We start from the raw sequence: 16,138 nt of genomic DNA, 5'->3' as shown, positions 1-16,138 counted from the left end.
CTTCTGGATGTGTAACCGAATGCTGACTCTTAAGGAGCACTCTGTGTGTGGGAAAAGGTGTATTCATAGGAAATGGTTAAGTCACATAAGGCAGGATGCATTTATGTCGTGCTGAGTGAGACTCTGGTGTGTTGAATGTACTGTGAGGTTGGTGCAGTTGAAAGGAAGGCAGGATCAAGGAGAGAGGTGATGGTGATAAAAAGAATGAATGTGGAGAGTTGAAAGAGAAGAGCTGTTTATAGGAAGAGAAAGCTACCAATCCAGTGTCCCTGTGTTAGGTCAGGCCCTGGCCCGAGATTATTCACTGGGAGAAAAGGGTTTTGAAAGACATGAAGGTTTTCAAGGTGGGTGCTTTTGGTCATTTCTTCAAGAATCCTCACAAAGACTTACATTTACAATGTTATTTAAATCTCAGGGGACACTGAGTGCTGTTATGAACAGTTTGGTAGTAGCTTGGAATGTTGTCCATAGAGGATAGAAAATATAATTATGATCGGTATTAGGTCCAAATCAGAGTTGTAAGCTACTCTGAGAAGTGGCTCGGTTTTGAAGTCTAAGAGAGGAGAGTAGCCAGTGCTGGTAGCCCTCCTCCCCACATCTCCCATAGAGAGAAGAGAAGGGACAAGGGTGAGCAAGAGCCATATGCCTTTTATTTTCCATATTCCTGTCTCTGTGTGAATTCAAGAGGTGGCTGACATTCCTGGCTGCCATTTTTTTTCAAGAGGAGCAACACTGCTCATTCTTACATGTAAGAAGCAATTCCATGGAAGTCCTGAACCTGTTAGGAGACTGTGAAACACCAGCCCCTACCCAGTCATACACATCCTCATACACCCAGTCTTGAGAATGGCTATTTGTGAACCATATGCCTTGGCTTCTTCCCTTAGTAGGTCCCTGTTGCTCCATATGGCTTCTAAATTGGCTAGTGTAGTGAAGCAGGTAGGCAGGGAAGTGGCTAGGAGGATACAACTTATCCTTTTCCTGTTTAACCCACATACTGGGGCTGATCAAATGAAACACTGTTAATGTCTGGCTAGCAAAGTAATGCTCAAAATTCTCCAAGCCAGGCTTCAACAGTATGTGAACCGTGACATTCCAGATATTCAAGCTGGATTTAGAAAAGGCAGGGAACCAGAGATCAAATTACCAACATCCATTGGATCATTAAAAAAGCAAGAGAGTTCCAGAAAAACATCTACTTGTACTTTATTGACCATGTCAAAGTCTGTGTGTGAAGTGAAGTGAAGTTGCTCAGTCGTGTCTGACTCTTTGTGACCCCATGGACAGTAGCCAACCAGGCTCCTCTGTCCATGGGATTTTCCAGGCAAGAATACTAGAGTGGGTTGCCATTTCCTTCTCCAGAGGATCTTCCTGACCCAGGGAAGATTGACTGTGTAGATCACAACAAACTGTGGAAAATTCTTGAAGATATGGGAATATCAAACCACCTGACAGGCCTCCTGAGAAATCTGTATGCAGGTCAAGAAGCATAGTTAGAACTGGTCATGGAACAACAGACTGGTTCAAAATTGGGAAAGGAGTACGTCAAGGCTGTATATTGTCACCCTGCTTATTTAACTTATATGCAGAGTGTATGATGCTAAATGCCCAGCTGGATGAAGCACAAGCTGGAATCAAGATTGCTGGGAGAAATATCAATAACTTTAGATACACAGATGGCATCACCCTCATGGCAGAAAGCAAAGAAGAACTAAAGAGCCTCTTGATGAAAGTGAAAGAGTAAAGTGAAAAAGTTGGCTTGAAACTCAACGTTCAGAAAACTAAAATCATGGCATCTGGTCCCATCACTTCATGGCAACTAGATGGAGAAACAATGGAAACAGTGAAAGACTTTATTTTCTTGGACTCCAAAATCACTGCAGATGGTGACTGCAGCCATGAAATTAAAAGACGCTTGCTCCTTGGAAGAAAAGCTATGACCAACCTAGACAACATATTAGAAAGCAGAGACATTACTTTGCCTTCAAAGTTCCAAAGCTATGCTTTTTCCAGTAGTCATGTATGGATGTGAGAGTTGGACTATAAAGACAGCTGAGCGCTGAAGAACTGATGCTTTTGAACTGTGGTGTTGGAGAAGACTCTTGAGAGTTCCTTAGACTGCAAGGAGATCCACTCAGATCATTCTAAACGAAATCATTCCTGAATATTCATTGGAATGACTGATGCTGAAGCTGAAACTCCAAATACTTGGGCCACCTGATGCGAAGAGCTGACTCATTTGAAAAGGCCCTGATGCTGGGAATGATTGAAGGCTGGAAGCAGAAGGGGATGACAGAGGATGAGATGGTTGGATGGCATCACCAACTCAATGGACACGAGCTCGAGTAAGCTCTGGGAGTTGCTGATGGACAGGGAAGCCTGGCGTGCTGCAGACCATGTCGCAAAGAGTCAGGCAAGACTGAGTGACTGAACTGAACGTCTGGACCAGTGACACCCAAATTTTAGACTGCATCAGAACTCCTGAAGGGCTTGTTAAAACACAGATTGCTGAGCTCTAACCTCAGTTTCTGATTCAGGAGATCTGTGGGTGGGGTCTGAGAGTTTGCATTTCTAACCATCATTCCAGCTGCTGCAGATTCAGACACCACACTTTTGAAAGATTTTTGGCTGTGCTGGGTCTTCCATTGCTGCATGGGCTTTTCTCTGGTTGTGGCGATGGGGCTACTCTCCAGTTGCTGTACTCCAGCTTCTCATTGTGGTAGCTTCCCTTGTTGCAGAGCAGAGGCTCTAGGGCGCGCGGGCTTCGATAGTTGTGGCGGAGAAAGTAACAAGTACACAGGTGCTGAGTTGAGAACTATCAAGCTATTCAAGAAATGAGGTTATGGTAGAATGCTGTTCCCACTGCCTGAACCACTGTCCCCTTCACTCCTAACCCCGGTAATTCCCGGTCAACCTTCAGATTTCAGCCTAAACATCACTCCCTCCAGTAAGCCCTCCTTGACCTCAAGAGTGGGTCTCCCTTTGCCCCCAGCAGATGATCGGCCTGTTCCTAGGATGTAGGGGTCTGTGTTTACCAGATTCGTGGAGTCAGCGAAGGGAGTGATGGGATAAGGGATGCAGATGAGGAAGTTAAGGACACAGTCTCTGCCCGGGGAGAAAGTGAAGCCAACTTTCAATTTCTTGAGTCCAGATCAATGCTTGGGGAGCGACATCAGCGTGCAGAGCGGCCGGTTCCAGGGCGGAAATGCATCCCTGGAGCCGTTCTAGGAAACTCGGAGGACCCAGCTTGTCGGTGATCCTCGGGCAGAAGTGGGCATTGCCAGACGCAAAAGGCCACTTCAGGGAGCTGGTGTGGGAGGCAGCGGCGAGGTGGGGCTCGTGTGAGGGCGAGAACTGGGGCAAAGCAAGCCTGGAAACGGTGAGGAGTCGCCCGCCAGCCGACCACCTGTTTCTCCCGGGAGTGCGGCGCGTGCTGATTGGCTGGAGTGCTGCCTGGGTACCGGAAGTGGCCGATGCCCGTCGCCCGTGAAACCAAGACAACAGCTGCGGGTTCTGAGCGAGCTGGCGGAGAAGCTTGGGGAGCCCGACCGGAGCGAGTGTGGGGCGGTAGCTGCCTGAGGTGAGACCTCATCCCGTCCCGGCGGGGAGCGGAGGGCACTGGGCTCCTGAACCCCTGGCCCGCGAGCCCCGCGGAAACTCGACGTTTAGGCCCCTACCAGACCCGGGTTCGATGTATGACCTTGGACGTTATGGTCCCCCAAGCCCCCACCGGGTCCCCACCTGCACAAACCCTGGATGCGGCCAGGGCCCGTCCTCGCCCTGGCTCCCTGCCTGTCAGTCGCCAGACAGGAGCAGCAGGGACACCCCCTCCCTCGGTCCTGACTTGGGGGCCGATGGGAGCTGTGGCTTCCTCAGATATTCCATTCCCAAGTAAAGTGCGGGGACGAAATGGCGGGCAGTGTCAGAAACTCCAGGCCTTCTGGCAGCTTGTCTCCAGGGCCGGCAGACGGGATATTAGCATAGGAGGGTTAGTTATGGAAAGGAGGTAGGTTTGAGCGCAGGGTTAATAGAGCCTTGCTGATTGTGGGAACAGGGAGACAACAGAGGAAAAGATAACAGTGCTTTAAAGGAGCTTCTTTTTACAGCTAGTTACTGACATCAGCAATGTGTCAGACTTCCGATCTAGGCTCTTGAGATACAGAAATGAGTGAAATACCCAGTTCTTCCTCCTGGGTACCACAGATTCCTTGTGTAGACAAGACATGTACACAAATTCCTTGTGTATTTACCAGGTACCTGAAATATGTTAGGCACTGGGAATGTCAAGATGAATAGAACATCCTTGCTTATGGTCTAAAGAAGGAAACAGATGACTTAGCCTATCCCTGGAGATTCTGACTCTAAGAGATCTAAGGTGGGACCTGGAAGTATTTTCAGAGGTTTTTCTAGTTGACTTTTCTGCATCTAACCTAATCCCAGGCCAAGAATCATTATTTAAGTATCATTCATTAAACAAACACACAAAAACCTTCCTGCTATGATTGTAAGCCCACTGAAGAATTTTTTGAGTTTTATGTGGCTCCTCATATAGGTAGTATGGTCCTTTAAAAGTTTCAGTTCTCATGGTTAGTAAGTTGGTAGATATTTGGTTTATGCATCATTATTTTGTGAATGAGGATTTCTGAGTGCATTAAAAGAAATACAGATCTGCAGAGTTGAAAACTCTGTTCTGAACTTTGGAGACCCAGCAGACGCTTGTCATCCCCCAAACTGAGGACTAAGAGTGCTGAGCCTACTCCTGAGATGGCATGTCCATCTTCTCTCTCTCCAGGAAAAACTCATTTTAAATTTAGAAAAGTGAAGAATTGAGAAACATAGGAAATTATGTTTGGAAATTTGAATTTGTGCTATGAGTAGTGGAGTGTTTCCACATGAGGACAAGATCTAATGTGTATCTGTACCTCTGGGAAAATCAGTCGAAAGAAGGATGGCTTTGGGACTTCCCCGGCGGTTCAGTGGTTAAGACTCAGCACTTCCACTACAGGGTCCATGGGTTCCAGTTCTCGTTGGAAACTAAGATCCTCCATGCCTCCAAGTGTGGCCAAAAGAAAAAAAAAAAAAAAAAAAGAAGGATGGTTTTATTTATACATAAAAGGTGTCTATAAAGAAGGTGTCTAAAAACAGTATTTAACAAATGGCATTAATATTGTGGCACTGGTGGAATGCAAAGTAAAAATAATCAGAGGGGGCAAAATTTAATTGGGGAAGACTTTCTGGATTAGAATTTTGAACCAGTTTTGAAGTTGGGGATAGATATGCATGCCTAACTTCTATGTCTTGTATCTTGTTTTTCTGTGAACACATGATTTTCCATATGGTGTGAGACAGATATGAGTTTTATGAATGCTGATTTTGTAAGGAGCTAGATGATAGAAAAAAAGTAACTATAGGAGAGATGGTGGTGAAAAGGAAAGGCCAGAAGAGGGGTCAGAAGTAGACAGGGACTGAAATACCAGCTTGTGGAACTTGTTCTTGGATGAGCATTAGAGAGAAATTTATTTAAGACAGCGCTTCCTAACTCAAATAGTACCATGGTTGAAGAAGAGAGCTAAGTTCTCTATGCTGAATTCTTACAGTTATATAGGTACACATTATTTATAATTTTCAAAAACTTCAAGGTAAAGGGAAAGCCAGGTTTTGAGTGTCTGCCTTTTTTCCATGGGAAAATTAGAGAAGGCACTGAGTGGGGGAAGTTGAAGAAGATTCCAGTTCATTTTTAGGGGTAGCGGAAAAAGCTTCCAAGACTTTAGGATTCCAGTAGGAGATCAGGTTCCTTGACCAGGACTGCACCCTTGAGTGACTCAGGAGGCCTCAGGGTATGATCCTGTGGATGACTGGAGGCTGGGCAGAGAAAAAGGACAGTACAAAGGGCACCCTCCAAATCCCCCCTTTCCCCTTCCCCAGTCTCTCCTGCTTCTGAGAATCTTCATTTCTTCACTAATCTCATCTTTTCTTCCCTCTTAAGCTTTCTGTCTATTGGCACCATCCTTTCTAACATGAGCATATTCAACTCTCTCCCATTGGAGAAAATCCTTTGATTTTCTTTGGCCTTTTGCACTAGTGCCCATCTTGGTCCTCTTCTTTCATCTAAATTTTCTGAAAGAAGCAGCAAATTTACTAATCAGTCCATTGCCACCTGGTTTCTGCTGCTGTCATTCCACTGACTCTGTTCTCACATGTTATCTGTAACTACGGGGCAGATGTTTTCCAGTTCTTATCCTACTGGATCTATCAGCTGCATGTGATGCTTTGTTGTTCCCTCTGCTATGGCCTTGCTGACCTCTATGCCTTTGTATTCTGATACTTCTACTTCATTAACCCTTCTTTCTCTTCCTGGAGGGCTTATATTCCTCTCACTACCTCTTTATCATTAGGGTCCTAACAGGAAACAGGTACTTTGCTCAAATTAGGATAATTTGAGTAGGGTTTATTTGCAAAGAAGTTAGTTGTAAAAGGTGTGGGTGTGGGAAGGGTGTTGAGGAACCTGGGACTGGCAATAGCTTAGTAGACACCAGCCCTAGACCAGAAGAGATAAGATGTAGGAGAGGTTCTGGAACCCATATGAGATAGCTGGGTAGAACAGACTCCTTGAGATGAGTAATGAACTTCAGTTGAAGGGCACCAGGAGCTCAAGGAGACCTCATAGGAAGGAACCAGGAGGATAAATACTCCGACCTCACTCTCCTCCCTCCTTTCAGCCTCCTGTTGGGGCTCCCTATTGGTAAAACACAACTGGAAGCCAGAGGGCCTGTTGGTGAGTGCTGTGTAGGTTAGCCTTCTGGGACAGAGAGCAGGGTGGAGAAAAGTTGAAGGATCTGAAGTGCACATGGAATTTAACTGGAGTACTCTTGAATGTTGGCTTTGGCTTTCTAGGTTTCTGTCTTCAGTATCTGACAGTTCTCACGTTGCATTCATTACTGCCTATGCTGAATACTGTCAAGTCTGTATCTCTCTTCTTGACTGCTGTAAACTTTAGACCAATATATTTTGGCTGATTCTTTGATACTACTGTATGGATGTGTTGAAACTCATCTTGTCCAAATCAGAGCTCACTTGTCATCTGCCTTCCTAAACTAGCTATTCCTCAATATTCCCAACCTTGGTGGTACCACTATCCATCTAATTATACCTACCTCATGCGTGTATTCAATCATACTCCAAGTCTTAGGGGATTTGTTCTCTCAAACATTTCTCTAGTCTGTTTCCTCTTCATTCACACTACTACTATTACCCTTGCTAAATCTCTGGGGCCATTGTACCTGTTAGTAGCAAGTTTGACTTCATAAATAAAAAAAAAACCATAATGAATTAAGCAAGGAAAAACCTCATTTCTCTCTTAGATAAAAGAAATCCAGAGGCAGGCATTCCAGGGCTGGTCTGGCAGCTTCACAGGGTCACCAGGGACCCAAGGTCCTTCCTCCTCTGGTCCAGGGCATGCTGGTAAATGCATGGTCTGAGGTGGCACTCCAGCTGTCACCTAATGCCCCAGGCACAGCCCCAAGGAGGGTGAAGAAATGTATCCCCTTACCTTTAAGTAGATATCCCAGAAGTCCCTTGTGCTTTCATTTGCATTTTACTGTCTCATTGGCCAGAAGTTGGTGATGTCACAAAATCTAGCTGCAAAGAAGGCTAGAGAATATATTTCCTTAGGTAGCCTTGTTGCTACAAAAGTAAATTCATTATTCTGTTGATGAGGTGAGGAAGAGGGAAGATTGGGATAGACAACTAAAAATCCTTGCCATAGCATTTTAGAAGTTTTTTTTTTTTTTTAAATACAGGCTTTTAGATTTATAAAAGTGCTAAGAAAATTACATAAAGGGATCAGTTATAATACTCATAAGTAAAACAACATTGCAAACATATATATAATAACAACCAGTTAGAAAATATAAGAAAAACTCACTAAAAGAGAAGACATACAGAGATGTGATAGATACAAAAGCATCAGGGTAAGTTTGGAAATTTTACAAAATTTGGAAACATAGAATAGACAGGAAGTTTTTGTAAAAGAAGACAATAAGAGAGAACTTTCTGTAACATATTAAAACTTTTTAAGCTACAGTAGGTTGAACAGTTTGGTATTAGAGAAGGAATAGACTGATCAGGAGAACTGAAAGGAGTCTGGAAATGGACCCAGATATATATATGGAAATTTAGACTGTGGTATAGGAGGCATTTCAAATTAGTAGGGAAAATTAGGTATTGATACAGTTTAGTAACCATCTGGAGAAAATTAAGCTAGAACCTTACTTCATCCAAATATAAGGGAGTCAAGCGTGGTTCCTTCTGTGCCCATTGTAGCTAAGTCATGTTAACCTTCTGAATGGGTGACCCCTACAACATATGCAATCCCCTATTCTGTAGAGCTGGTGAGTACCACAGCACTGGGCTAAAGATAGCTCTTCTTGCTACTCTTTCTGGTTACTGCCTCTATAAACTCCAAAGTCATATTAGTCATTTTTGTCCCTTCTCCTAACCTTCTCCATATATTATCTGTTAATATGGCCACAATTTTTCTTAAATGTTTTCCTTACCAACCTCAGGTTCTGTCCCAACTCACTGTTAATATTATGGAACTTTTATCAGCATCTTCTTACCATCCATTTCCTGTCTCCAGCCTTTAATCTCTTCCTTTGATCATTCCTCTCACTCTCTTCAGTCAGCATCTGCTATTTGTGTAGCATGTCCACCATAATCCTGAATTTTTCTCTTCCTTTCCATAGCATCCTATAATCTCACCAGATACAGAGAGTGCTGTCAGAACCCTGTTGAGTTCCATACTTCCTAGCATGGGCTTCATTTAGCTGTGATACAGCCACTTCACAGACTTACTTCTCTCATTTCAGATTGTGAGATGGGGACTGAGAACAAGGAGGTAATTCCCAAGGAAGAAATTTCCGAAGAATCTCAGCCACATGGGGCATTTTTAGAAAAAATGGAAGAAAAACTTCCAAAGGTGGTGTGCCAGGGTCATGAGTTTGGAGCAGTGTGTGAAGAAGACATATTGGAGGGGCATTCCCGAGAGTCCACAGAAAAGATTCTGGGGCAGGAGTCATCTGAGGAGAGAGACTTTGCATCAGAGTTGATTATCTTTAAGAAATCACCCTCCAGTGAGAAAGATCAGGAGAAGGATGAGAGTGAGCGAATCTGCAGACTCAGCTCAAACCTGCTCACACGTCAGGGAGACACCACATTAGAGGCAGTTAGCACATTTGCTACTTCTGGCCAGAACTTCATAGAGAATTTAGGACCTAACAAAACACACAGAAGTTCTGTGGGAGAAAAGCCTCATACATGCAAAGAATGCGGGAAAGCCTTTAACCAGAACTCACATCTTATTCAGCATATGAGAGTTCATAGTGGAGAGAAACCCTTCGAATGCAAAGAATGTGGAAAAACATTTGGAACTAACTCAAGCCTTCGAAGGCACCTGAGAATTCATGCTGGAGAGAAGCCCTTTGCCTGTAACGAATGTGGAAAGGCCTTCATTCAGAGTTCACATCTCATCCACCATCATAGAATTCACACTGGAGAGAGACCTTATAAATGTGAAGAATGTGGTAAAGCCTTCAGTCAGAATTCAGCCCTTATCCTACATCAGAGAATCCACACTGGGGAGAAACCATATGAATGTAATGAATGTGGGAAGACCTTTAGGGTTAGCTCACAGCTTATTCAGCATCAGAGAATTCATACTGAAGAAAGATACCATGAATGCAATGAGTGTGGCAAAGCCTTCAAGCATAGCTCAGGCCTTATTAGACACCAGAAAATTCATACTGGAGAAAAACCGTATCTATGTAACGAGTGTGGGAAAGGCTTTGGGCAGAGTTCCGAGCTCATCCGGCATCAAAGAATTCACACAGGAGACAAACCGTATGAATGTAATGAATGTGGGAAAACTTTTGGCCAGAACTCAGAGATAATCAGACATATTAGAATTCATACTGGTGAGAAGCCCTACGTTTGTAAGGAATGTGGGAAGGCCTTTAGGGGGAACTCAGAACTTCTTAGACACGAGAGAATTCACACTGGAGAGAAACCCTATGAGTGCTTTGAGTGTGGGAAGGCTTTTAGACGGACCTCTCACCTTATTGTCCACCAGAGAATTCATACTGGAGAGAAACCTCATCAGTGTAATGAATGCGCCAGAACCTTTTGGGACAACTCTGAGTTGCTTCTCCACCAGAAAATCCACATTGGAGAGAAACCTTATGAATGTAATGAATGTGAGAAGACATTCAGCCAGCATTCCCAGCTTATCATACATCAGAGAATTCACACTGGAGAGAAGCCTTACGAGTGCCAAGAATGCCAGAAGACCTTCAGTCGGAGCTCTCACCTCCTCCGACATCAAAGTGTCCACTGTATGGAATGATCTGCGAAACGGGAAAGCCTTCTGAGGGAAAAGCTGAAGTCAGACTTCATGTTCTTAATCTGCACCTCGAGTTCTCAGATCAGATGAGTGGGCAGAACTTCCCCCGCCCTTGTACTGATTTTTATTTAAGCAGCTGGACAAAAAAGGATGAGGCACTTTTATGAACTGTTCATTGAGAAGTTTCATTGTACTGAGTTAAATCATAAAAGCTGTTTCAGGCCTTAATTCTCCTCTTTCCTTTTTCCTCACCTTCCTCCTTCCCCCCTTGTGGATCACATAACATTAGGGGTCTGCACCAGCCATCTAGCCCAGATTGTTACTGTTCAGGAAAAATGGAAGAATGTGATTCCATCACCTCCTAGGAATGGCACAGTCGACCCCTTGAATATTAACCCCTGAAATGTTAAAGTCTTGGCCTAGGAGACATACCTCTCTGTCTTTTCCACTGTTTAGCATTGGGATTTAGTAAGCTTTATTAGCTTCAAAATGTTCCAAACTCTCTATCAAGTTTCCTTAGAAGATGGCAGTATTAATGAAGAAGCAGGAAACTTGGGTCATCTCCCATCTAGGACTTCCTCAGTGATTTGAAGAGGTGCCCTGATGGAGGAAACTGACAGGCAATTTACAGGATCATAAGTGAAGGCCCTCAGAATCCAGAGGGGCTGATTAGCAAGGCCAGGGGAAAAACAGGTGAGGCCAGGCCACTCAACATGAATAGAAGCAGCTCTTTCACAGCCGCTCAGACTGACTGCTCCCAAGAACTCTGCTGCGTTCACTTTTGGCCCCAGTTCCTGCTGCTGCTGCTGCTGCTGCTGACAAATCCTGTGTCAGGAAGTAGCTCAAAGAGGACTGTGCAGCTTCATTGTCAGCAGGCACCAGGCCACAGTGATAAGCAGGTTCACCTGACTGACCAGGGCCCCTGCCTTGCCAAAGCACTTAAGCTCTCATGACCACTGTTGGGGGCCTTGGTTCATGGACCAGAATGTGATAGCCTCTTCTCAGTTTGCCCTTGACCTTGGAATTCTCTTTCTTCAACATCTCTACATGTGTTTTCTGTGTTCCCTTCTGTTTCTTTTTCCTCCAAGGAAACACATCCTCAGTTTTTCATGTGTCAGTGTTTCTGAGGCAGTCTTTCTGAGGTAGTGGGAATTGCACTAATGAGAATCCAGCAGGCTTGGGGTTTGGTGTAAGAACTAGACCTTGAATAAAGCACTTCACCTGCTGATCCCTAGTTTCCTCATCTGTAAAATAAGGGGAGTTGAACTAAATGATCTCAAGTTTCAACCAACCCAATAATTCCTCAACTCTTTTTTAAAAACTTAACTTTATGTATCTTCAGTGTTTTATTCTTTAATCTCTTTATTACACTAATACTAATCACTACTATTTATTGAATTTTTACTATGTGTCAGAACAATGCCAGACAGTTTACATTTTTATTTTTACAGCCTCCCTATGATGTGTCCTCTCTTTTTAAAAACAGACAAACAAAACAGCTTTATTGTGGTATAATTTACATACCATAAAATTCTCCTGTTCTAAGTGTTCAATTGAATGCGCTTTAGTTTATAGAGTTGTATAACCGTTAGTGATCTGGGTACTCTAGCCCAATTTGAAAGGTGAGGGGCAGGGGAAATGTCAGGTAACTTGATCACATGATCAAGCTCATGATCACACAGCTAGTAAGTGCTAGAGCCAAGACTCCAGCCCTGAGCTGTGCTCCGAAGCACTGTGCTGTACTCTGGGTAGGTGGATGCATTACTGCCTTATTCAAAATCCTTTGTACATTTTCTATTAATTACTACATGAATTTGAATATAGCTGATTTAAATCATGTCCTTGGAAACATAACTGGTCATAGCCCAAACCCATCAAATGGGTTTATTCTTGTGTCCCAATATGTGTCCCCCCAGGTTCGTGTCCTTGGCTTGAGAAAAGGGCTGTAAAAATAAGATGATTGATTACACAGTTTCCACATCCTTCCAGATACCTCTATTAGAGAACTAATAGACTTTAGCAATTCTTTAGCTTACCTCTTTCCATGGGTGATTACAAGTGCAGTGTGCTTTCATTTCTTTTTTTTTCATTGCTCAAGCTTAAATTGAATTATTCCCAAACATATCTTTCTTACTTGAAACCTGGATGTCACCCATTCCCTTAACTTCTGATTCCTGTGTTTGAACATTTTATTGGCACATACACCCCTTGCCAGCCCTTAATATAGAACTCAGCACCTCTTTAACGCTCCCCACAAAGGATCCCTTCACACAAACATACCCATGAGTAATACTGGCTTTACTGAAGATTTTGGTGTGTAAAAAGTGGAGAAGGAGGTTCACATTCTGTTAGACATTTTGTTCTCAGAGTGCCCTTGGACAAACTGCCACTGAAAATGTTTCTCTTTGTCCTTCCCTCTCAGGTTTATCACTTAAGCTTCTTTTTTCTTGCCAGATATTGAGCAACCCCCCACCTCCAGCTCCATTACCTTCTTAAACCCACTGCTTAGCAAATAGAAAAAAAAAAAGCCCTTCAGTTAAATATACTATTGGAACATTAGATGCAATTTTGTGGCCAATTTTTGTTGTGCTCGATCCTAATGTTAAGGGAGGAAGTTCTGTCTCATTCTAAGAAGAATCTGCCAACATATATTAGTGTTTTCCAGGAGAAATTCTGGTGAATGAAATTATTTCCACCTTCTTATATACACACTTCCTGTAACCTCACTTCCTGCCTTTACCACCTCTCATCCAGCTAGCTCAGACTCCTCTCTTTTCCTTGTTTGCCCCCTCCCCCTCAATTTACTTGGGAGCCAAAATCTGACCATAATGTAATTACGACTGGTAGTCATAATCTAGTGCAAGTAGAATTCTGTCAAGGAAAAAAAAGACTTAAGTTTTCTTAATGTTAGACCCATTAAAAATACCAGGCCTCACAATCTCAAAGACCTACTAAAATACCCAGAAATACCCTTCATGATTTTTGCAGCTATGTCCATGTATATTTTCACCCTTCCCTAATTAAACAGTTTTATTGATATTCTAATGCTTTGTGTAAATAAAATATTTCTTTACAGTTCTATTGATTTGATGCCTTTCTAATGTGTATTCCAACATACATTGTTTCATTATGGTCTTAATATGACTTTGGGGCTTTCCTGGTGATCCAGTGGTTAAGACTCCTTGCTTGTACTGCAGGGGGCACAGTTTCCATCCCTGGTTGAGGAACTAAGATCTCACCTGCCTAGTAGGGCAGGAAAAAAAAAAAGTTTTGCCAGTTTTTTGCCATCCTATCAAGTTCACCTTAGTACTATACAACCTGTAAATTTCACCAGCATGTGCTGAGGTACCTTCCAGTTTTTGCAATGCTGTTCACTGTCCTTGATCTGCTTTGCTTGGTGAGATCCTCTATCTTTCATAACAGGGCAAATGTTATCTACTTTCTTTAGATAGATAGATATAGTTTTTCACGATTAACAACTTATTGTAAGATATTCTGGATTGGAATTCCATGGTAGTCCAGTGGTTAGGACTCCATGCTTTCACTGCCTGAGGGCACGGTTCAATACCTGGTGGGGGAACTAAGATCCCACAAACTGAGCGGGCAAAAAAATAAAAACAACCCCTCCCCCATCATCTGAATGGTTCTTTTTATTTTTAAATGTTACTGAGATTTCTGGGCTGGTGTTTATTATTGTTTTGTTTTAACATGTTCTTTTAAGTGATTCCTGGTCTAAGGCACCTTCCTCGGGTTGTTGGGTCTGGGATCTTTGAAACTCCAGAAAATTCTGTCTAGAAAAATGTGCATGCAAATTCAGGGAATTCATGGACCATCTGAAACCCATCTTTGAACCCCTGCAGTCCCTTACATGTTTTGAAATCAAACGTTTACTTATAACACAAATTACCAAGTAATCCGCAATAACCTCATCACATTCCCTCCGCTTTGGAGATGAAGCTATGCCAAGACTGTGCCCTTGGGTGAACCCCTGAAAATGGACGCGAATTGGAGCCTCAGTAAAATCCAGTGGGAAGTGGGGTGCGATTCTGGTGATAACCTGAGGGCGGAGCTTCAATAACATGGGTCCTTGGACATTCATCAACCTCAGGCTGAGCACCTACGACGCGACTGGACCTGTGTGTTGCGCGGGGGCTGCGTGCCACGAGGCTGGTGGAGACTTGAACTCTGCAGCAGCGGTCAGCGCCGTGGAGTGGAAGTAGGAGAGAATGCTTCGGTTTTCCCATGGAGCAGGAAGCCCGCCTCCTCCCTGAGAGCTGGGGAGCGGCGGCCGACGAGGCCAGCCAGGACGCGAGCTCACCCTTCCCCAGCCCCTGGCCGACCCTGCCATGTCCCTGTCTCCAGCTCCAGGCTTCTCATGGGGACTCGGCCGCGACTCTCATCTCTCCTGCTGTGCCGCCGATGAGAACGCTGATGTTCTACTTATTTGTACCACGCTTTGCAGGCAGTGATTTTATCGGTGGACTCAACTTTGCCGGCACCGCCAAACCTTTAAGAAGTCGCCGAAGGCACTCGGCCGCCACTGCCTCCGGAACGAAGAGGAAGGAGCTGCGTCGAGTCAGGGTGCGAGCCCTGCAGCTGGGGCCGCGCTCGGAAGCCGGGCAATCCTCCTCTGTGCGCCACCTGGCGGGCAGGGCGGGCGGCACGCCGCGCTGATTGGCCGAGGCCGGAGCTGCCTTTTTGCTGGTGACCAGTTAGGGCAAGAGGTCTGAGGGCCCGGAGTGAGCGTCGGCCGCTGTACTACGCTGACCCCCCAGTTCAAGTCCAGGGGCGCCCACCACCCGGGACCTGGGCCCGTATCGTTCTCAGGTCGTTCGTGAGGATATTTCACATTTCAAGGTGGGATTTCTTACGCTGTTCCCAGACGTTCACCTGCCGTCTCCTAGGTGCCTTCCGACTTAAAACCAGGCCTATTAAGATAATTATCTAATAACTAACTACTAAAATTTAACTTAGTGGCAGTGGGGAAGGACACACTCAAGGTACAAAAGGCAAATTTGCCTTCAGAAAGAAGAAAGCACTGTCCTCTGAGGCTGCTGGAGGGACTAAGAAGACAGATGTGGAGGGGATGAGGGCAGGGGGCCTGCAGAGTTGATCATTTGACGCCTTTTGCTAAGAAGTGTGGTTATACATTGGAGTGAGCAAAGGTCTGGGTCAGCTTCCGAAGATTACCCAAAAAGTCATCAAGAAAGGAGACAAACTCTTCTTTAACCCTCATCTGCTGGGTACATCGGCATTCTCTGAGCTGGGCTGTGGTGGGAACGAGCTGAAACTTTGGTGGCAGGAGGACTGTAATCCACACTCCACTCCCTTGACTCCCAAGTGGGAGTCATCCTCTGCTTCCCTGATCCTACTCTGCCATTTCTGGGACCAGGACACTCCTTCCCCAGTCAACCTGCAGCACCAGGTTGCAGAAGTAGGGAGATATTCCATGGGGTAGAGCACTGCTCATTGTCTTTCTAAATTAGTTATCTCCTTCCCCTTGGGTTTTAATTGGTCAGACTGTCACCTAGCTGGAGGTGTTTTCCAGCAGTAGGTGGATGTGGCAGTGTAACTGAATCTTCACCATGATTCAGTTGGGGCACCTGCTGTAACACCTGGTGAAAAGGAAACTGCCTGTCCTTGAGACTGTTACTTCACTCTTCCTAGGAGCTGGAATGTGGATACAGTAATGATCCAGCATCAACCATGCAGGCAAACACATCCTAGTCTAGGGGATGGAGG

At 44.6% G+C, this 16,138-nt stretch overlaps 1 protein-coding gene and 1 long non-coding RNA gene across 2 annotated transcripts in view; both read left to right on the top strand.

The window, feature by feature from the left end:
- Positions 1–16,138, top strand: part of LOC138992078 (uncharacterized) — a 119,253-nt gene that overhangs the window by 13,853 nt on the left and 89,262 nt on the right. The gene's annotated exons all lie outside the window — the stretch shown is intronic.
- ZFP3 (ZFP3 zinc finger protein) lies at positions 3,388–13,477 on the top strand. The gene is made up of 2 exons (XM_005906082.2): positions 3,388–3,580; positions 8,868–13,477. The coding sequence occupies exon 2, from the start codon at positions 8,876–8,878 to the stop codon at positions 10,397–10,399; it is 1,524 nt and encodes a 507-aa protein (XP_005906144.2). The 5' UTR covers positions 3,388–3,580; positions 8,868–8,875; the 3' UTR covers positions 10,400–13,477.

Source organism: Bos mutus, chromosome 19 (genome assembly GCF_027580195.1).
Source record: "Bos mutus isolate GX-2022 chromosome 19, NWIPB_WYAK_1.1, whole genome shotgun sequence".
NCBI lineage: Eukaryota > Metazoa > Chordata > Mammalia > Artiodactyla > Bovidae > Bos > Bos mutus.
This window is presented reverse-complemented; position numbering and strand designations above follow the sequence as displayed.